Source organism: Mus caroli, unplaced genomic scaffold (assembly GCF_978045245.1).
Source record: "Mus caroli unplaced genomic scaffold, Mus_caroli_1 scaffold_16, whole genome shotgun sequence".
In the NCBI taxonomy this organism is placed as follows: Eukaryota; Metazoa; Chordata; class Mammalia; order Rodentia; family Muridae; genus Mus; species Mus caroli.
Genome location: NW_028227271.1, coordinates 46,180,685 through 46,202,506, shown reverse-complemented (window position 1 = coordinate 46,202,506; position 21,822 = coordinate 46,180,685). Strand labels below are relative to the sequence as shown.

Sequence of the window (21,822 nt, the reverse complement as noted above, 5' to 3'; positions counted from 1 at the left end):
GCTCAGGCTTGTTGGATACCAGCCTAACTCCAGTGTCAGTGAGACTGTCTCAAGGTTAAGTATCAGAGCACACGCCTGACATCTGCTTATGTGAACCTGCACCCACATCTCTAACGCACACAAGATTTAAAGAAGTGGGGCTGGTGAGATGGCTCAGCAGGTAAGAGCACCCGACTGCTCTTCCGAAGGACTGGAGTTCAAATCCCAGCAACCACATGGTGGCTCACAACCATCCGTAACGAGATCTGACTCCCTCTTCTGGAGTGTCTGAAGACAGCTACAATGTACTTACATATAATAAATAATAAATAAATCTTTAAAAAAAAAAAAGATTTAAAGAAGTCAAGAGAGCAGCACTGCACACACACTGTGGCTATAAGTAAAAGCGTCTTTCTATTACCTTGGGGGTTGAATTTTAAACTTTTCGAAGACTTCTGGATAAAGTAAGGGAAACACCACCATCTCTTTTAGAGCTGCAATGTGACTGGACAGGCCGCCAACACTGTCAAATCGCACCTGCAGTGAATTAGGACACAGATCTGTATTAAAATTAAGACACTGCCTATGTCTTCATAATCAACCTACACCAACTGATTAACAATAGTAGTCCAAAGATACTTTTTTAAATGTTTATTTTATATGTAGGGCACCATGTGGATGCTGGGAATTAAACTCAGGTCCTCTCTAAGAGCTACAAAGGCTCTAATGCTGAACCATCTCTCTAATTCCCCAAAGATTTTTGCTTTTAAAATATATATAAAAGTTTAAGTTTCTGATAAGAAAAAAAAGTTTATTTACCTATAAGACAAACATAAAGTGATTGAAATTACACTTCAAGTACAAATTTTAAAATACTCACTGAAGAATCTAGTTGCATTGGGTCAACATCAGCAAGGCTTGCTCCAATTTTCATTCGATCTTTATAAATCCCTCTTATTTCATCTTTCCGAAAATTTAGTGGGAGGCACCTATTAAAAAACACATGCACGCAGCGCATACACATATATAAAGACATATATCAAAACATCCTTGTCTTTAAATTCAATGTTATAATATTACTCTTATTAATACCCAAATCTACTAAACTATGGGTAGAGGTGGCAGGCCCTCTGTAATCTTAGGGTCCTGGAGGCAGAGGAGAGGAACCTCCAGAGCAGTCAGGTTAGCCCGAGGATGAGCTCTAGGTCATCGAGACCCTGCCTCCAACCAAAGCGCAGTGACTGCGGGGCACACCCAGTGCCAACCTTTGGATTCTAAATGAACTCGGAACTCGAGTTAGACATTTGTGAGCCATCATATAAGTTCTGCAAGGCATGGTGGCAGGTGCCTGCCATGGAAAATTAGAGAGTTCAAGATCCTGAACTACGTACAGCACGTTCTGAGCCCACGTGAGCTACATTAGACCTTGTCTTTTTTTTTAAACATTTATTTTATGTAAGTACACTGTAGCTGTCTTCAGACTTTTTTCTCGCTCCAGCCCCGATTGAATAATATGAATATTATTAAGTAACGAATATTATTATGTAAGTACACTGTAGCTATCTTCAGACTCCCCAGAAGAGGGCATCAGATCTCATTACGGATGGTTGTGAGCCATCATATGGTTGCTGGCATTTGAACTCATGATCTTCAGAAGAGCAGTTGGCACTCTTAACTGCTGAGCCACCTCTTCAGCCACTAGACCTTGTCTTAATAATAGTCAACCAACCAATCCAGCCACCCAGCCCTCCTGTTTCAGTAACCATGTCCTAGTCTACAGTTTGTTTTGACTATAGATATTTCATTTCTAATAAGGCAGGAACTCCCTTTGTATTAATGTCTGGTACAACCTTTTAATCAGCTAAGGTATACTTACTATCCCTAAATTATTCTACTTTCTTATCAGCCATAAAAAGATATCCGAGGCCAGCAAAATCTCAGAAGTAATATCAAGCCTGACAACTTGAGTTTCATCCCTGGAACCCACACAGCAGAAGGAGAACCCAACTGAATCAATCCTCTGACCTCCACAGGCAAACCATGGCATGCATGCATGCATAAACGACACATAATGCATACATAATTGTAAAAAAAAATAAATATTTGGTATTTGAAAAGTCATATCACCGTAGAACTCATCCATTCCACCTCCCCTCCCCCAATATTTTGTTTTTGTTGAGATCAGGCTAACCACAAAGCCCAGACTGGTCTCCGATCTCAGCCCCAGCGTGCTGGAATTACAAGTGTGAGCCCCCACACCAGGCTCAGAGCTCACCTGTTAATAGCTCTATTTCGGCTCCTTTTTGTTCTCCTCTCAAAGCAGTCGTCTTCAGAGGAGGAGGAAGAAGTAGAGTCACTACTGTGGATGGCATGCCTTCGCCTAAACATCAAAATTAAAATCATAATGAAGGAAACAGAAAAGGTGCAGAGGACCTAAGTATCAGAAATAGCTAATGATCTAAATATATATATATATATATATATATATATACACTTAATAATAAATATATGAATACCTATCTTTATAATATATATATATATATATATATATATATATATATATATATATATATATATAAAATGTAAACTTGAGATGATACTGTTACATGATAACCCTCGTAAACATTTCCAAAAATCTGACATTTCAACACAAATGATCGCTAGGGTTTTGAGAAATAGTTTATAAAGCCAGAATAAATGAGGAAATAATTCATCTACAAACCCAAGACCATTTCTGTAATCATCCTGAAGCTAAAAGTATCTGGTGCAAGCCTGCATATTTAGTATTACCATCAATACACAAAACATTCATATTATATATAGTTACTATATATTCATAGAATTAAGACAGATTTCACAATTTAAAAAAATTTTAAATGTTGTATTTACTGGCTTTTTTCCCATATACCTGATTGACTATTGCCCCAACTAGTAAGTACTGAATCCAGGGCCTTGCATATGTTTAGCAAATGCTCTACCCCTGAGCTACACCAACCAGTCTTATTGTTCATAATTAAAATTCTAGACAACATACATTATCAGTAGGCTCATTTTACAGAGTCAGTGAGATTCAAGGGCTAAATAACTCGCTCAAGATATCAGAAGAATTTTCAAATTCAATCCTATTCCAAAGAGCCAAATACTAGTGTACTGGTGGTTTCTAGTTTAATTCACAAGCTAGTAAAAGTTATAAGCAAACAACAAAGCCTTGTAGACCAACAAAAGGTATTATGTTTTATAAATAAAAGAATCCTTCAACCCCAGAGGCTTCTCTATTGAAGGCTTGTCACCAACTGTGGCACTGCTGGGAGATCAGCAGACCTTGAGACTGCTGACCTCGCCAGTGGATTAACCCATTTATGAGCTCATAATGAACGTGTCACTACAGAGTGGAGCCCGAACTAAGGAAACAGGTCACTGGGAATGTGTTCTTTGAAGACTGTATTTCCCTTTTTGGAGACACCGTATTTTGTAGCTAAGCTGACTAGGCTGGCCTTGAACTGCTCTGTAGCCCACCCAGGCCTTAAACTGACAGTCTTCATGCATCAGTTTCCATCCGAGATTAGAGGACTGAACCACCAAGTATGGTTTTTAACAGCAGTCTAATGAGTTCACGAACACACTGAAAGTGCAGAATCTTTACAGGCAGCTCTGCCTTCTTGATCTTCCATCCTTCAGTTAGGTAACAAGGGATGATGAAAAAAGAAGCCCATAGTGTCTACTTGTGATTCTGACAAAATTACAACATACAAGAATACAAATATACTTATTTTTCATAAAAGAGATGAGTCTTCACCAGGCAGTGGTGGCACACACCTTTAACCCCAGCACTTGAGAAGCAGAGGCAAGAGGATATCTGAGTTCCAGGACAGCTAGGGCTACACAGAAAACCTATTTTGAAAAAGCACCATCTCTCCTCAAAGATTCCTCAACACTTAAAAAGGTTGTACTTTCCATGACCAACACATGATCAGATAGTTTACAGACTCCCTGACAATTGTTTAAATAGCTGAAAACTATTCTTTCAGTCTTATTTCTGTTTTTTTTTTAAAATCATCCTTGTCCTTGTTCCTATTTTCAGGCCACTGTAATACTTTCAAACCTTGGTTATTCTAATGTATCAGAAAACCTTATACTACTCAGGATGGGAAAATAAGTATAGGTTATTCCTGTAAACAAACTGGAAAGAAAACTATTGAGATGTATAGAAAAGGAAATACTTTAGTGAGATAAAAACAATTTTTCCAAAACATAAAAGAAATAAACTATAAAACAGATCCAGAAAAAGATGGCCAGTGTATGATCCAGTCTAGAAGTTTTATAACTTAGAATATTTAACGCGGAGGGAGATTATGGTTGTAGAAGTATATAAAGAAAAGGCTACAGTCTAAATGTGAACTTTAAATGAAATAACCTTTGTAAAATAAGCCTAACTATAATATACACTAAGTCAAAAGTAGACCTATCATTTCATATGCTACAACGGGATGAATTATCTTATCAAGTAGTTATTAATACATTTATTTATTTATTTATTTATTTATTTATTTATTTATTTATGGTTTTTCGAGACAGGATTTCCCTGTAGCCCTGGCTGTTCTGGAACTCACTTTGTAGATCAGGCTGGCCTCGAACTCAGAAATCTGCCTGCCTCTGCTTCCCAAGTGCTGAGATTAAAGGTGTGCGCCACCAAGCCCGGCAATGATTATCTTTTTTTTTTTTTTTAAATGAAAGCAAAAGCAAAGAGTCACTGGTAATGGGAATTAGAGCACTAAATGCATACCAGAGCTCTCCCATAGATGAGATTCTAGAATTCTAATACACTCAATCCAAAGACTCTAGAACCCTGTCATAACACAACCACTTATGTTACTATAAACTGCTCACGATTTCAGCACCTAACCTGCTCATTCGTTTACAATAGGGACTTCTGGGACCCGCAGAAGACAATCGGTATCTTGGTCTTGCAGGAGAAGCAGGGCCACTATAAAACATGTTGGGCTTTCTCTGGTGACGAGGTTCTAGAAAAAGAAATGAGTATATATAATAGAAAATATAAAAAAGTAATTTTGTCCGTTATAAAATGGGGTTGATATTAAAAATACAGTAGGGATCTGGAGAGAGAGAGTTCAGCGGTTGCCAAGCAGTTGCTTTGAGGAGACCTAGGTTCCACTCCTAGTACCCAGACAAAGGGACTTACAACCACCTGAAACTCCAACTGTAAGAGCCCCGGCCTCCAAATACAACACACACTAGCCACACACAATTCTTATGATTATAGAGGCGTAAAAATATCAAGTAGGATGTTAAAACATCCTATCTTTATATATATAAGACAAAAAAAGAAAAAACACCCAAAATCTCAAAACAGCAAGAAATGACAATGGAATAAACCACCCTTTTACATCTAATTTGGAATATATTAAAAAAATACTATTAGGAAGGCTGGAGCAACGCGCTTGGAGGCTGGAGTGATCTGCGAGGGAAACCTACACCATGAGTCTCCTCAATAAACCCAAGAGTGAGATTGACCCCAGAGGAGCTGCAGAAGCGGGAGGAAGAGGAATTCAACACAGGTCCCCTCTCAGTGCTCACGCAGTCGGTCAAGAACAACATGCAAGTGCTCATTAACTGTCACAACAAGAAGCTGCTGGTCCGGGTGAAGACCTTTGACAGGCACTGCAACATGGTGCTGGAAAATGAGAAGATGTAGACTGAGGTCCCCAAGAGCAGCAAGGGCAAGAAGAAGTCCCAAGCCTGTCAACAAGGACTGCTACATCTCCAAGATGTTCCTGCACGGGGACTCGGTTATCGTGGTGCAGCAGAACCCGCTCATCGCTGGCAAGTAGAGCCTGCACCCTGCCCTGCGAAGGCCTGCAGAACCCTGCCCAGTGGGCGAGAAATAAAACCCTGTGCTTTTTGTTTAAAATAATAATAATAAATACTATCAGAGCATGGTGTCATCACACACCTATAATCCCAAGACTCAAGAGGGTGAAGGCAGTGTGATCGCCAAGTTTGAGGCTAGCCTGGGCTACACAGAAATGTCCTGTCTTAAATAAAAGCAGTATGAGCACTTGGCAAAGTGAAAAAAAAAAAAATTTTTTTTTTTTTTTTTTAGAAAACGAAAACACAACAGAACAGTGCTAGAAAGAAGACTCAGCAGGTAGTAAAGGCACTGCTCCATGAAGTGAGTGTGACCCTAAGACTCACAGTACAAAACAGCAAGCGGACTCCAAGCTGTCCTCTGATTGGCGGCCCCGTGTGCACACAGATAACACACGGAATAATTTAAGTGTAATAAAGAAAATGTTTTTTAAAAAAGGAAAACCCCAAAAAGACAGTAAAAACGAGGGAATTAATCTTCCTCCTCAAAGATCATTTCAGTACTTACTACTTTCCAGTGGAGACTGGTAGTAAACAGTTGCTTTTCTCTGCCTAAGATAGTATCTTTTTTGATTATCTTCTTCTCCATCTTCTTCATCTTCATCATCTTCACCATCATCATCCTCTTGCTCTTCACCCTCTTCAGATGATTCTATAGTTAAGAATACACACAGGAGGTCAGAGAGATGTCAGCAGGTAAGGGTAACTGCCAAACTAACAAATGAGTTCCAGTCCCAGGACCCACAAAGTCAGAAAATCAAGTCCTGCAACTGCCCTCTGACTTCCACATAACACTCTTACCAACACCAGACAAAATCAATGTAATGAAAATTTTACAAAGGAAATATATCCAATATACTCAACAAAGTATTAACAATTTTTAACATAGGGAGTTAGGAGAAAGGAATCTTTAAAATTTTTTACCTGCTTTTCCATTATTCATATAAAGAATTTACAACATTTAAGAATTTTTCAAGCCAGGCAATGGTGGCACACACCTTTAATCCCAGCACTTGGGAGGCAGAGGCAGGCGGATTTCTGAGTTTGAGGTTAGCCTGGTCTATAGAGTGAGTTCCAGGACAGCCAGGGCTATACAGAGAAACCCTGTCTGGGGGGGGGGGGGGATTTCAGGGGCTGGTGAGATGGCTCAGCGGATAAGAGCACTGACTGCTCTTCAGAAGGTCCTGAGTTCAAATTCCAGCAACCACGTGGTGGCTCACAACCACCTGTATAGTGAGATCTGATGCCCTCTTCTGGTGCGTCTGAAGTCAGCTAAAGTGTACTTATGTATAATAAATCTTTTTTTAAAAGTTTTTCTTTTCAAAATAGAAGTAAAAATTATAGAATTAAAACTTAGCTGCAGGGACTAGAGAGATGGCTCAGTGGTTAAGCACTCCAGACTGCTACTCCAGAGGTCCTGAGTTTGATTCCGAGCAACCACATGGTGGCTCACAACCATCTGTAATGGGATCTGATGCCCTCTTCTGGTGTGTCTGAAGACAGCTACAGTGTGCTCATACATACAAAATAAGTACATTTAAAAAAAAAAAAAGAATATCCAAAGTAATATATATATATATATATAAATTTAGATGCAGGAGTAGAAGATGAGGGCTGTAAAGGGACTGATGCGATGGCTCAGTGGTTAAGAACTCTGGCTCCTCTTCAGAGGTACTGAGTTCAGTTCTCAGCTATAGGAATTATATCAGTCTAACAAAGACATTTATGATAATGGTAAGATAACCTTCACCAACCTATTTTAGGAAGCTGTTTTCGAAGTATGTGGCAATGGGGAATGGGGATCTGGAGGTAGCCACTAGCAAGTCCCAGATGTCAGGAAAGCAAGAGGTTCCCAGGACCCAATGGGGATGAGATTAGCTGAAATGCCCAACAAAGGGGAGGGAGAACCTTAGAGACCATACTCAGAGGTTAGGCAAGGCTCTCCGTTGAGGGAAGGGGGCACCCACTCATCTCCAATTTTTAACCCAGAATGGCTCCTGTCTAAAAGAAATATAGACACAAAGTGTGGAGCAGAGAACGAAGGAAAGAACTCACATTGACTGCCCCACCTGAGGATCCATCCCATATACAGACACCAAACCCAGACACTATTGTGGATGCCAAGAAGTGCTGACAGGAGCCTGATACAGCTGTCTCCTGAGAGGCTCTGCCAGAGCCTGACAAATACAGAGGCTGATGCTCACAGGCAATTGTTGTGTGGAGAGCTTTTGGGGCCACTTGACAGGAATCTGACATTGGTCATGACAAGGAAATGGGCTTCTTCAGGCAGGACTCTGACACTGCTCCATGACAAGGAAGTAAGCTCAGACAGGAATCTAATTTTAGTCTAGAACAAATGTAGGCTTCAGTCATGAATATGACTTTGGGCTAGGACAGGGAAGTAGGCTCAGATAGATATCTTGGTCATCTTGATAAGCCCTTAGGAGTGATCATGACTTTGTTTATTGCCTTGCTTGTTCCTCGACTATTTGTGTTTATTGTACAGCTTGACCTTATTACTTGCATGTAACTAAAATGTTATAAAAGTAGAATGGGAAAAAATAAACCCACCTCAACCTCAGAACTGGCTGGGGTCATGCTACAATGTTGCGTAATAGTCTTTTTATTTTTAACCCTTATTCCTGAGATGGAGAATGTGTTGACTGACTGAGCAGGCTTGGTCACTACTGGATTGAGCACGGGGACCCCAGTGAGAAAGGACTGAAGGAGTTGAAGGGGTTTGCAACTCCATAGGAAGAACAACAATATCAACCAACCAGAACCTCCAGAGCTCCCAGGGACTAAACCACCAACTAAAGAGGACATATAGTTCCAGATGCATATGTAGCAGGGAATGGCCTTATCTGGCATCAATGGGAGGAGAGGTTCTTGGTACTGTGAAGGCTCAATTTACCAGAGTAGAGGAAGGCCAGGGTGGTGAGGTGGGAGTGGATGAGCACCCTCATAGAAGCAGGGGGAGGGGGGATGGGATAGAGGATTCCGGAGGGGAAACTGGGAAAGGGGATAACATCTGAATTGTAAATACATGAAATATCCAATAAAAAATAAAAAATATAATATGCTATTAAGTCTCAAATGCATGTAGTACCATAATTAACTTTAATCACTTTAAAATAAAATAGAGATGTATGATAAACTATCTGTAGTTTTATTATACAAGCAAACCAATTATTTTAAAACTGTTGATTTCAGTTACTTTCTCCAACAAACATAGTATCCTTTTCTGATTGTCTAGATTTCTTTTAAATTATAAACACCAGAAACTACAATAAATGCCACAGAATCTAAATAAGGAAGCTATTGCCTACTAAGTTAAAAATGCTTAACTTTGGGAGCTAGAGAGATGACTCAGCGATTAAGAGCACTGACCACTCACTCTTCCAGATTTCAATTCCCAGCAACCACATGGTGGCTCCCAACTATTTGTAGTGGAATTCAATGCCTTCTTCTGGTGTGTCTGAAGACAGCTACAGTATACTCATATAAATAAATAAATCTTTAAAAAACGTACCCACACTGCCGTCCTGGTTATCAGTTGTTTCTTCATCAGCTCGCTGGATAGCCTTTAGTTTTCCTCTTGTGTACATGGTGAGATTACTCTACAAATATTTAAATAAAAGCCATTAATATTTAGTATATGTTCATACAAAAATTAAAACCTTTTAATTATTCTTAAAATGCAGACATACTATAAACGTTTAATTCTAGTAGTTATCTGTGACAAACCAACAAATGCTGGATAAAATGATTAATTATTACTCATAAGTGGATCATGCACTAAATGGGATGTTAAGTCACCACCTAATGAAAAAAAATGGTTACCTCTTCTGTTTCATTGAATACTCCCAAATCTTCAAGCTTCTTCATTCGCTGTCTACGCATCTTTTTCATGTCATCCATCTTTTGAAGAACAGCTTCAGCAGTGCTTCAGAAACAGAATTTCAGCAAGGAGGCATTAGCTTACTTGGGTAATATATTCAATACTTCTTTCCAAGAATTTCAACACACATATGTAATAAAGGTTACTAATTCTCCTGTATGTTTCACCCAAATCAAGTAGATTACAACGTTCAGGATGGGGTCAGGAATGTAGCTCAATTGTAATGCAAGCACAAAATAATTATCCAATCCTAAAATCTAGGGCGAGAGAGGGGAGGAGGCCAGGGCACTAGCACACCTTGATCCTAGCACTTGGGAGGCTAAGGCAGGGAGATCCGAGTTCAAGAACAGCCAATTACATAATTTTACATGTCAGGGGAGGGGGAGAAAGGACAGTAGTGCCCACATCACAATCCTTTACCCACAAAAGGTTTGATCTTAAACACTTTTACTTACTTTGTTATAAGCTTGTCAAATAGCACAGACTGGTTCATGGTACTGTAACGACTTCTAATCCTGCAACTTCTTCGAACTTCAACATCTCCATTTTGTTCATGCAAATGTTCTGTGGTTGGAGCAATGTTTCTATTCCTCAATGAGCGAAGAACTGGAATAACTTTCTCTTTATAGATATGTACAGAGAAATAAACAGATCTTAAATAAGTATTAGCAAAACAACTTGAAAGTGTACAACTTTCACAGCAAAATTATAGCATCTTAAACTTGTTTTGCTAGAAAACTTTTAAGTTATAACATATACCTATGGTGTAATCTACCTCACCTCAGAGAAGATATGTCATAAGACTTGTATTTGAAAGTTTAAAGCAGTTCTTTTTTTCCCTTTTTTTCTTGGGGGGGGGGGGGTGTGCTGTGTTGCCCTGGCTATCCTGGAACTCATTCTGTAGATCAGGCTGACCTTGAACTCAGAAATCCACCTGCCTGTACCTCCCAAGTGCAGGATTAAAGGCCTGCACCACCACTACCCGGCTTAAAGCAGTTTTAATAGCTCACAATCAATAACAGCTCAAGTCTATTGAAAGATGAAGAGATAAAGGCAGGTGCTGTGGTGCAATGCCTGCACTCCCTGACCTCAAGAAGCTCAGGCAGTCCTGAGTTAAAAGATCAGTCTGAGGGCTGCTTAGAGGCTCAGCAATTAAGAACACTGACTGCTCTTCCAGAGGTCTAATAAATTCAATTCCCAGCAACTACGTGGTGGCTTACAACCATGTATAAAGGATCTGATGTCCTCTTTTGGCATGCAGGTGTCCATGCAAACAGAGCATCCTACATCTACAAAACCATCAAGTGCTGAGTTCAGAGATCCTGAATGATTTTGCTCACATAGACCTCTTAAGTAACAAACTAATCCACAGCAACAGAAAACTGGTCAAGGGCGGCAGTGGTGCACACACCTCTAACCCCAGCACTGGGCAGCAGATGCAGGTGGATCTGCTCAGTCTACAGAGGGAGTTCCAGGACAGTTAGGGCTACATGGAGAAAACCTGGTCTAGGAAAAAAGAACAGACTGGTGGTTACTTTGGAATCTGAGGGCAAGACAGGAACTAGAAAAACCAAGATAGATTATATGGCAGTGTCTTAGTCACTGTTGTATTACCGTGAAGGGACACCATGACTAAGACAACTCTAGTTTCAGAGATTTAGTCCTCTATCATCATGGTGGGGAGCACAGTGACATACAAGCTGGTAGTTACAGTATCTAAGAACAAGATCCTGCTCTGTAGGGGAAGAGAATGAGATGCACTGGGCCTGGTTGGGCTTTTGAACCTCAAACTCTACCCTCAGCATCACACTTTATTCATCAAGGCCACACTTCCTAACCCTTCTAATTCCAGAGTTCCACTTCCTTGGTACTTTAAATTCAAATATATGAGCCTACAGGGGCCACTCTTACCCAAACCATAACAGGAACTTGAAGAAACTTTTAGGGGTAAAGGCTATTTTCCTGAAATTAGTATATGATGGTTTCTTTTACATACTATGTCAAGTCTAACAAAGTGCACAGGTTTTTGCATGTGCTTCAGTGAGCCTGCAAACATTATGAACTGCATGCTTTACAAAGGTGAAACGCCATTAGCACAACTTACCTTCTTTGCACTCTTCTTTTTTATCAGCCTGCTCTCGTGCAAATTGCCTATTATAAAAAAACATGCTAAATGAATTAAAAATGCAATTGACAGACATTTAAATTCTACATTCTATATGACAAACTACAGTGGAAAGTTAGGTCAAGAAAGTATAATACTGGGATACTTAAAAACCCAAGAAACACTGACAATATCTATATGTTATGGCTAAGCAAGTCTGTTTTGAATTTAGTAACAAACATATTTGTCCGTCTTTTTGAGACAGTCTTTGTGGTGGTTTGAATAGGTTTGGCACCCATAGACTTGTGTGTTTGGATACTTAGCCCAGGCAGATAGCACTATTAGGAGGGGTGGCCTTGTTAAAGGAAGTGTGTCACTGTGGAGGCAGCCTTTGAGGTTGTTTTGTTTTGTTTTTGGCTTTCTTGAGACAGGGTTTCTCTGTGTAGGCCCGACTGTCCTGGAACTCACTCTGTAGACTAAACTGGCCTCAAACTCAGAAATCCACCTGCCTCTGCCTCCCAAGTGCTGGGATTAAAGGCATGAGCCACCACCACCCAGCAGCCTTTGAGGATTTTTTTTTTTTTTTTTTTGGATTTCGAGACAGGGTTTCTCTGTGTAGCCCTGGCTGTCCGGGAACTCACTTTGTAGACCAGGCTGGCCTTGAACTCAGAAATCCGCCTGCCTCTGCCTCCCGAGTGGAGGTTTTTTTTTTAATATGCTCCGGCTACACGCAAGTGTGACACAGTCCCCTTCTGCTGCCTGCCCATCAAGAGGTAGAACTCTCAGCTCTTTGTCTAGCACCATGTCTGCCTGCATGCAGCCATGCTTCCTACCATGATGATAAAGGATTAAACCTCTGAACCTGTAAGCCAGCCCCAATCAAGTGGTTTTTTTTTTTTTGGTTTTTCGAGACAGGGTTTCTCTGTGTATTCTTGGCTGTCCTGGAACTCACTCTGTAGACCAGGCTGGCCTCGAACTCAGAAATCCGCCTGCCTCTGCCTCCCGAGTGCTGGGATTAAAGGCGTGCGCCATTACGCCCGGCCGGCAACTCTTATAAAAGAACACTTAGCCGGGCGTGGTGGCACACGCCTTTAATCCCAGCACTCGGGAGGCAGAGGCAGGCGGATTTCTGAGTTCGAGGCCAGCCTGGTCTACAGAGTGAGATCCAGGACAGCCAGGGTTATACAGGGAAACCCTGTCTGGAAAAACCAAAAAAAAAAAAAAAGTTGCCACGGTCATGGTGTCTCTTCCCAGCAGAGGAAACCCTACTGTTGCTCAGGCTAGACTTGAGCTAATAGCAACACTTCTGCCTTAGCCTTAAGCTTTATGTATCTTTAATTATGTGTGTTTGTGCATGTGCAGTCCAGGCGTTGGAGCCCCTGGAGCTGAAGTTACAGACCATTTGAAACAACGGATCCAGGGGCTGAGAATTGAATTTGGGAAGAACCAAAGTATTCTTAGCTGCTGGTCAATCTCTCTAGCTTCAACCTGACTCGGTATTCTAAGTGATGTGATTATTGGCTACTAACTCTTAGCCAAGCAGAAGAATCAAGTCAAAGCATCTCACTTGAAATAATAAGTGAAATCCTTGAACCGAGTATTTAAGTATGGTAGAAAAAAAGCATTGCGTGAAAATGTGTTTCATACGAGGATATAGCAACTTCATGACCTTGAGGAATTTGGAAATCTAAAGAGAATTAATGGACCTTAGGGATATGTTAACTGTTTTCTATGAACCATAGCTTGAAACTAGTGACAACACCTGAGAAACTGGGTCAAGAGTACTACCATGGAGTGCTCACACACCCAGAAAAACACACAGATCTGAGTTCAAGGTTGACTTGGCCTGAGTTCTAGGACAGCCAGCGCTTTATAGGAAGACCTTGTCTCAAAAAGAAACAAAAAAGATCAAACAAACAAACAAACAACAACAACAACAAAAAACACAGGAGTCTACAGCCACCTTTGAATTCAAGGCTAGGCTCAGGTAGAGACCTTGTTTGAAACAAACACCCATATAAGCTCAAAAATGACACATAGAATCTACTGAATTAAAACAAAACCAGGGTTGGAGAGATGGCTCAGCAGTTAAGAGCACTGACTGTTCTTCCAAAGGTCCTGAGTTCAATTCCCAGCAACCACATGGTGGCTCACAACCATCTGTAATGGGATCCAATGCACTCTTGCGGTGGTGTGTGTCTGTGTACTCATAAATAAAAATAAATAAATCTAAAAACAAAACAAAACCAAACCAAACAAAACCAAACCCAAACATTCTACATGGGTTCTTCTGATCTTTCAAAACCTATATATATTTTTATATAAATAGTTGTATGTATTGACTCTATTCTCTACAAACGAGGGCTAGGCCTACAGTTCAGTGATAAAGCACTTCCTATGTATGTCTGGGGTCCTAGGTTCTTTTGCATCAAAAAAAAAAAAAAAAAAAAAAAAAGAGAAGCCAGGCATGGCAGCACACACCTTCAATCCCAGCACTCGGAGGCAGAGGCAGGCAGATTTCTGAGTTCAAGGCCAGCCTGGTCTACAAAGTGAGTTCTGGGACAGCCAGCCAGGGCTACAGAGAAACCCTGTCTGGAAAAACCAAAAAAAAAAAAAAAAAAAAAAGAAGGAAAATATCGATTCAGTACAAACTACACAGGCATGAGGATCTGAGTTTGGATTCCCAGTACCCAACTAAGACCTGGGTGTGGCACTGGGGATGGGGATGAGGGTGGAGGTAAACTGAAACAGATCCCTGGAGGTCATTGGTCAGCTAGTCTAGCTAAATCGATGAGCTCCAAGCTCAGTGAGAAATCCTGCCTCAAAATAAGGTAGACAGTTATGGAAAAAGACACCTGATATAGTCCCCTAGTATCCAAAACTGCATGTACCCTTACATACATGTGCACACACCTAGACATGAACTCATACCAAATACAAAAGTTAAAATATTAAAAGGAAACCATCTAGAATAATTCACTCATATATCCTTTGAAAAGTGTGAGAAGACATTAACTCCTTACCTTTCTCGGAGCAAAGGTAACAAGAGAAAAATAAAGACTTTTAATTTTAAGCAGGGCCAGCAAGATGGCTCAGTGGGTATAAGCACCTGCCCACCAAGGCTGCTGACTTCAGTTTGATCCCTGTAATTCACATAGCAGAAGGAAAAATTCCTGACAGTTGTCTTCAGCATGTACACCCACTCAATCAATGAGTATAAAGGAAAAAAAGTTTGAGCAATTAAAGCAGCAATTTGTTGTTGTACTGGACCAGGTGGGCTTTTTTTGTTTTGTTTTGTTTTTCGAGTCAGGGTTTCTCTGTATAGGCCCAGCTGTCCTGGGACTCACTCTGTAGATCAGGCTGGCCTCGAACTCAGAAATCTAACTGCCTCTGCCTTCTGAGTGCTGGGATTAAAGGCGTGTGCCACCACGCCAGGCTTAGGTGGGCTTTTTTTTTTTTTTTTTTTTTAAAGATTTTATTTATTTATTATATGTAAGTACACTATAGCTGTCTTCAGACACTCCAGAAGAGGGCGCCAGATCTCATTGCGGATGGTTGTGAGCCACCATGTGGTTGCTGGGATTTGAACTCTGGACCTTCGGAAGAGCAGTCGGGTGCTCTTACCCACTGAGCCATCTCACCAGCCCTTAGGTGGGCTTTTAATTTTACAGAAATTACTAAATTTTTTTGTGAAGATGCTATAAAGATAACTAATATTTTAGTCTTATCAGTCTTCTCATTCTATGCCTGTCAAAACTAACACTATAAAAGCATGCAATTTGGCACAGATGCATACAGTGTGTGCCAAAGAAATCCGTGGCCAGATTGTAACCCTGCGAATCTCAGTAAAGCCTTAGTCTTTTCTACCTAGAAAACTGCAATACAAGTTTAAATATTATTTCACAGGTTTCATGTGTCCCCTGAAGGTTGATTTATGTGATCTCTGGACCCAAGTCAAGAATATCAGGTCACAGAAATATTTAGATCCATTGTGGAATGGCTTCTCAAGTTTTCTTTTCTTTTCTTTTTTTTTTTTTTTAAGATTTTATTGTTTTGTGTAAGTACACTGTAGCTGTCTTCAGACACACCAGAAGAGGGCATCGATCTCATTGCGGATGGTTGTGAGCCACCATGTGGTTGCTGGAATTTGAATTCAGGACCTTTGGAAGAGCAGTCAGTGCTCTTATCCACTGAGCCATCTCACCAGCCTCAGGTTTTCTATATTTTCCCTACAGTATTGATTATCTGGTTTTTCAGACACAAATAAGATAAAAACAGGCCGGGCAGTGGTGGCACATGCCTTTAATCCCAGCACTTGGGAGGCAGCGGCAGGCAGATTTCTGAGTTCGAGGCCAGCCTGGTCTACAAAGTGAGTTCCAGGACAGCCAGGGCTATACAGAGAAACCCTGTCTCGAAAAAACCCAAAAGATAAAAATGGGGTAAAAAAGAAAGAAAAAATAGGGTGCTGGCTACAGTGTAAAAGGCCAGAGGCAGGGCAAGTACACAAGAGTTCCTACAGAGATCAAGGAGGACACTCCACATCAGTCTCTAACCTCCAAGTGCACCCCCACACACACACACACACTCACATACTTAACCACACACATGCAAACACATACATGCATGTACAAGTCATGTAAAATGAAAAAAACATAAAATAAAAGCGAGCAGTTTTTCTTGTATTACCTTGTGAAATGTCTGCCATTGGAATATTTCTCTGTTCTTTCCACGTTCTTGTCAAAACTAGACTCTGAAGAAATTTGTGCTTGGTTTCTCAGAGACCTTAAAGAGCGTGTGTTGTGGTAGGTTTCAGCTCCCGTAACTGAGAATCCATCCTTTAAGAAAAATGAAGAAAGCCGCTGTAAGTTTGACTTTAGTTAAGACCAACTTTATTTAAGTGCTAATAGTTTTCCTCTGATTATGTTATGTTAATAGTTGCTTTTAGTACAGGATGATTTTTATATCTCCCCATAAAACAATAAATCAAAATAATTATTTTATCACAAGTATTAGAACAGGCTATGAAACTGCAAATACAGGATTTACTCCCTGGCATGGTGGGTGACACTTGCCCGCAATCCCACCGCTTGGGGTGATGTGAATGGGACGGGCATGGGTGGGGGCATAGCAGCAGGATCAGAAGTCCAAGGTTGCGCATGTCTGTCAGTTACATTAGAGGGTGAGGCTGAGCACGGCTACTCACACCAAAAAATAAATAAAAGAACTACAAGGGAATGACACTTCTTTCTTCTTTTTAAGATCTATTTATTTTCTGTATCGGTATCTTGCCTGCCTGTGCCTGGTAGCTGTGGAGGTCAGAAGAGGGAGTTGGATACCCTGGAACTGGGGCTACAGACACTTGTAAGTCATCGTATAGGCGCTGGAAGTTGAACCCAGGTCCTCTCAAAGAGCATTAGGTGCTCTTAACCACTGACCCATCTCCCCAGCCCCAAACAACTAATATTTCAACAACAAAATTAACAGTCATCCCAACTCTGGATTTGCCGACTCTAACCCCTAACCCGACTTATCAAATCCCTATTATAGCTCTTCAGGGTCTCCTAATATTCCACCTTCTAAACATAAAATTAAGAGCCCTTTCTGGCTCATACTGCATTAAGACTTGTGTCATGGGCTGGTGAGATGGCTCAGTGGTTAAGAGTGCCGACTGCTCTTCTGAAGATCCCGAGTTCAAATCCCAGCAACCACAAGGTGGCTCACAACCATCTGTAACGAAATCTGGAGTGTCTGAAGACAACTACAGTGTACTTACATATAATAAATAAATAAATCTTTATTAAAAAAAAAGACTTGTGTCATGTTATTTATTACTCAACTCCACAAGCTCCACTCCCCATTCCACGTTGAGGTGTCCCTGCTTTAGCACAGGCCTGTAATTCCAGCTACATGGGAAGTTGAAGCAGGAATACATGTTCTGCCATCAATGAGGTGGTGACCCAAGAAAATACCATCACCTTCCTAAGCACATCCATAGTCGGGCATGGTGGTGTATGCCTTTGATCCCAGCACTTGGGAGGTAGAGGCAGGTGGATTTCTGAGTTCGAGGCCAGCCTGGTCTACAAGAGTGAGTTCCAGGACAGCCAGGGCTATACAGAGAAACCCTGTCTCAAAAAAACCAAAAAACGTACAAACAAAAAAGTACATCCATGAGTGGGCTTCAAGAAAGTGTTGCAAAGTCCAGAAATCTTCTACAAAGGGGATGTGGACTCCAGATGTACACTGATAAACAGGCTCAATAAATAAGTAGTGTTCCATGTTATATCCATGTTTGTCCAGAAAATGTAACGAGGGTGACGACTCACCAAACACTACACATTGGTAACTTAAGGGTCCACTACCACATAAAAAAATCTAGTCAATGCAGATGAGAACCTGTTGAAAGTGGAAATGACAGAACTGCCTTCAAAACTAAAACAAGGTACATTGTAGTTATGGGTCACTCTCCATACCTTCAGAATTTAAGGTCTGTCTCCAACATTAAACCAAGAAAAAAATCATAATAATGAATTTAAAGTGAATAAATTTAACCGTCCAAAGTACCATCTGTATCTGTATCTCTACCATCTGTTGAAAAATATGTGACTGGAAATTAAGAAATACTCAAAGACTAGGGTAAGCAGAGAGTTAAGGTTTTTTTTGTTGTTGTTTTTTGTTTTTGGAGACAGGGTTTCTCTGTGTAGCCCTGGCTGACCTGGAACTCACTCTGTAGACCAGGCTGGCCTCGTTAAAGGCGTGCGCCACCACACCTGGCTGAGAGTTAAGTTTTTGAAACATACATCTTACTTACATGGGACTAACTATAAAGCCCCCAGTTTATAAAACTTTTCAAATACAAAGCTATTTTATGTTTGGTATAGATGGTGTTTTGTAATATGAATCTGTCGTCCTTGAGGACGACCCCCTAATTAACCTCTAATTAGAAGATCTACAAAAATACCTTGATTTATAGAAGGGAGGACTTCATTTCAAAAATATAAGCGGGGCGTGGTGGCGCACGCCTTTGATTCCAGCACTTGGGAGGAAGAGGCAGGCGGATTTCTGAGTTCGAGGCCAGCCTGGTCTACAAAGTGAGTTCCAGGACAGCCAGGGCTGCACAGAGAAACCCAGTCTCGATAAAAACAAAACAAACAAAGACCGTTTCATCCCAGTCCCCACGGAAGCTACGTCTGTCTACAAGTGATTCACTTTATATAGTGCCAATACAAGATTAGGGTTGTCTGAACTAAGTGGACACTGCTGTGTCACTCCCAGCGCAGCGCTCCTGATCAGACTTCCAGTCTCCTGGCTCTTTTCCTACTCCCTCACTGCAACCAGACCATCACTACCGGTTTCGGAAACTTTAGTGTTGCTTCCTCAACCTCGACCTTTTTGGTGAACGCTGTCCCCCTTCCACCACCGCCGAAGCGGGGCGATGTGTAATCTCTCCGCACTGGTCCCAGCGATGGGCAAGAAGCATTTGCAAACCTCCCACTACAGAGACTGTAAATGCAGCATGAAGCTGCCAGAAAAGGAAAGCTGTGGGAGGTACAAAAACCGAAGTTCCAATTCCAGAACTGTCTACCACTCTCTGTTTACCTTTCTGGAGTCCATGTCTTCATCTGTCACACCGATAACCACCAACCACTACGGTCCTCTAAGGTTTGTCAAGAGACAAGCGCAACCACGCAATGTCGCCGTTCGTCCCTCCACATTATGCAACCTGATATTTTACTTCGCTTGAGTCTCACGATGGAACCTCCCTGGACCGTACGTGGAGGTCAGTGGACTCTTTACTGTCTGGGCCCGCAACTCCTAAGATGCTCCCGTGCATGCGCTCCAGCAGTCAGGGGTTCGCACTCCTCTGACTGACGCGACCCGGGGAAGGAACCGGGAAGGGGGTGATAGGGGGAGCACAAGGTCGGCCCAAAGCTCCTCCGCTCGGCCCTACGCAGCGCTTCGGCTCTAGGTTTCCTCTTGCGTAGAAAGAAAGAGGTGGCGACCAACTTGCTCTGCCCGCTTCCAGCCAGTTCTGTCTTTCCAGAACCTTCCACCTCGCTGGTCCGCGACAGCCCACCACCCCAGAGCGGGGCGCGGGTCTCCACCCCGGGGCCCAAGGCTCCCCGACCCAGGTCGGTACTCACGCCCGCCGCCTTGGACGCCGTCGATTTCCTCCCGGCTCGGCGCAATCTGGGCCGCCTCCCGCCGCTGTCCTGCAGGCTGAGGAACTCACTGGACAGGTCCAGAGAGTCGGTGGCCGAGGAGGTGGTGGAGCGACTGTGCAGCTCCAGGCTGCTGCGGAGGACCACCATGGTGCCCCGCTTGCAGGAGCCGGAACCCGAGGCTGGGGAAGAGGAGAACCTGGCTCCGGAGGAGGCTGCTCAGGCGCTCACGCGCTCTGAATTCTGGCGCCACAAACTGCGCGCCCAGCGGCCGCAGCGTACGCGCGCCGAATCCCTCCGCCGCCGGCCACGCCTCCTCCTCCTCCGGCTACGCCTCCTGACCCCACCCCCAGATCGACGAACCCGAAATTCTCCTCCAATCCGAAGAGCGCGGGAACCGGAGCCGAAGCGAACCGCCTGAGGCGCCAGCGAACCGCGTCGAGCCCCCTCACAGGAATTTGCGACGTCGTTCTTCCTTCTGTAGTTCCGGCTCTCCGCCCTCAGTGGAAGGAGACGGCGAGAGCTGTGCAGCGTCTTGTTTGGAATTTTGGCGCGTGGAGGCGGAAGGGCCCTTTGGCTCCCTGCCGGCGGCTTCCCGCCATCTAGGTTTCAAACGCCAGAAAAAAAAGGTCCTTAAACCAAGCACTTTGCCTCCGATAGGTTTGACTTTGAGACTGAAGAGGTTTTTATTGATGAACTAACAAAAATAAATTAACTGCACGATAGAATGAAAATATAATGGTCCTTAAAGACAGCTAAAAGAACTGGCAACAGCTATTGGGATAGACTGAGTCATATAAGCTTATCAGGGGTTAAAAAAAGCTACTAACTTGTAAAGTGTTATGGATAATTATGACATGAAGTTAATGGCCTTATAAATGATCAAATTCTTTTCCTGTGCTCAGAATGGTTTGTAGTCGTGCTAAGTACAAATGTAATTCATTTACAGAGAAAAGCTTTTGCTGTGTGTTTATTTTGTCAGGGTTAAACGTAAAGAAAGTAATTAAAAGCAACATTTTTTTTTAATTAGGGGTATACTTAATAGATTATATGATGGTTCTCAAACCCCTCAAAGAGATCTGCTGACTGTCATTTTTTTTATTTTTATTTTATTTATTTTGGTTTTGTTTTTTGTTTTTCGAGACAGGGTTTTTCTGTATAGCCCTGGATGTCTTGGAACTCACTTTGTAGACCAGGCTGGCTCAGAAATCCGCCTGTCTCTGCCTCCCAAGTGCTGGGATTAAAGGCGTGCGCCACCACGCCCGGCTTCTGACTGACATTTTCAGGTGTTTAATGAAAATGGCTTCCCACCCCCACCCCCCCACCCCCCACCCCCACCCCCGGGGCAGACAATACCAGCTCTGGCAGCCTCAGCTGAGGCTATCTCCAAAGATGAGCAGTAACAGACTCCGCCTGGACCTGCCTCCCGGGTGATAACTGGCCACCTGGCAAAGAACTGCCCCATCCCTCACCCACTGCCAGGGCCCAGGCCAAACTGTGGACACGGGTTGACTGCTCCACCCTGCCTTGCTAAGGAACCTCAGCTCCCCAGAATTCCTCCTCCGCAGAAAAATCTCTCAGACCTTCTGGGTCTGACATACGGCTGATGATGGGACCCTCTGTGGCAGCTGGTGGTGGAAGACTGACAACCTCTGCCCCAAACAAAGCCATCAAGATCACCATGGAGTAGCCCAGGGTGGCTGTCTAGGTAACAGATGAATCATTTCTGTCATTCTTAATTGATACAGAGGCCATTTGGCATATATATATATATATATATATATATATATATA

General features: G+C 42.3%; 1 protein-coding gene and 1 pseudogene across 1 annotated transcript in view; one reads left to right on the top strand and one right to left on the bottom strand.

The window, feature by feature from the left end:
* Atad2 (ATPase family AAA domain containing 2) overlaps positions 1-20,292 on the bottom strand; it is a 42,938-nt gene extending 22,646 nt beyond the window's left edge. Inside the window, exons 1-11 of the mRNA XM_021183846.2 lie at positions 20,012-20,292; positions 16,557-16,705; positions 11,871-11,917; positions 10,222-10,387; positions 9,709-9,811; positions 9,398-9,485; positions 6,374-6,517; positions 4,883-5,000; positions 2,255-2,359; positions 860-968; positions 401-516 (exon numbers count right to left, since the gene is read on the bottom strand). Coding sequence (XP_021039505.1) covers positions 401-516; positions 860-968; positions 2,255-2,359; positions 4,883-5,000; positions 6,374-6,517; positions 9,398-9,485; positions 9,709-9,811; positions 10,222-10,387; positions 11,871-11,917; positions 16,557-16,705; positions 20,012-20,179 — 1,313 coding nt within the window. The 5' untranslated portion in view covers positions 20,180-20,292. The remainder of the gene's footprint in view (positions 1-400; positions 517-859; positions 969-2,254; positions 2,360-4,882; positions 5,001-6,373; positions 6,518-9,397; positions 9,486-9,708; positions 9,812-10,221; positions 10,388-11,870; positions 11,918-16,556; positions 16,706-20,011) is intronic.
* LOC110310734 (small nuclear ribonucleoprotein Sm D2 pseudogene) lies at positions 5,430-5,828 on the top strand (annotated as a pseudogene).
* Positions 20,293-21,822: the final 1,530 nt, after the last annotated feature.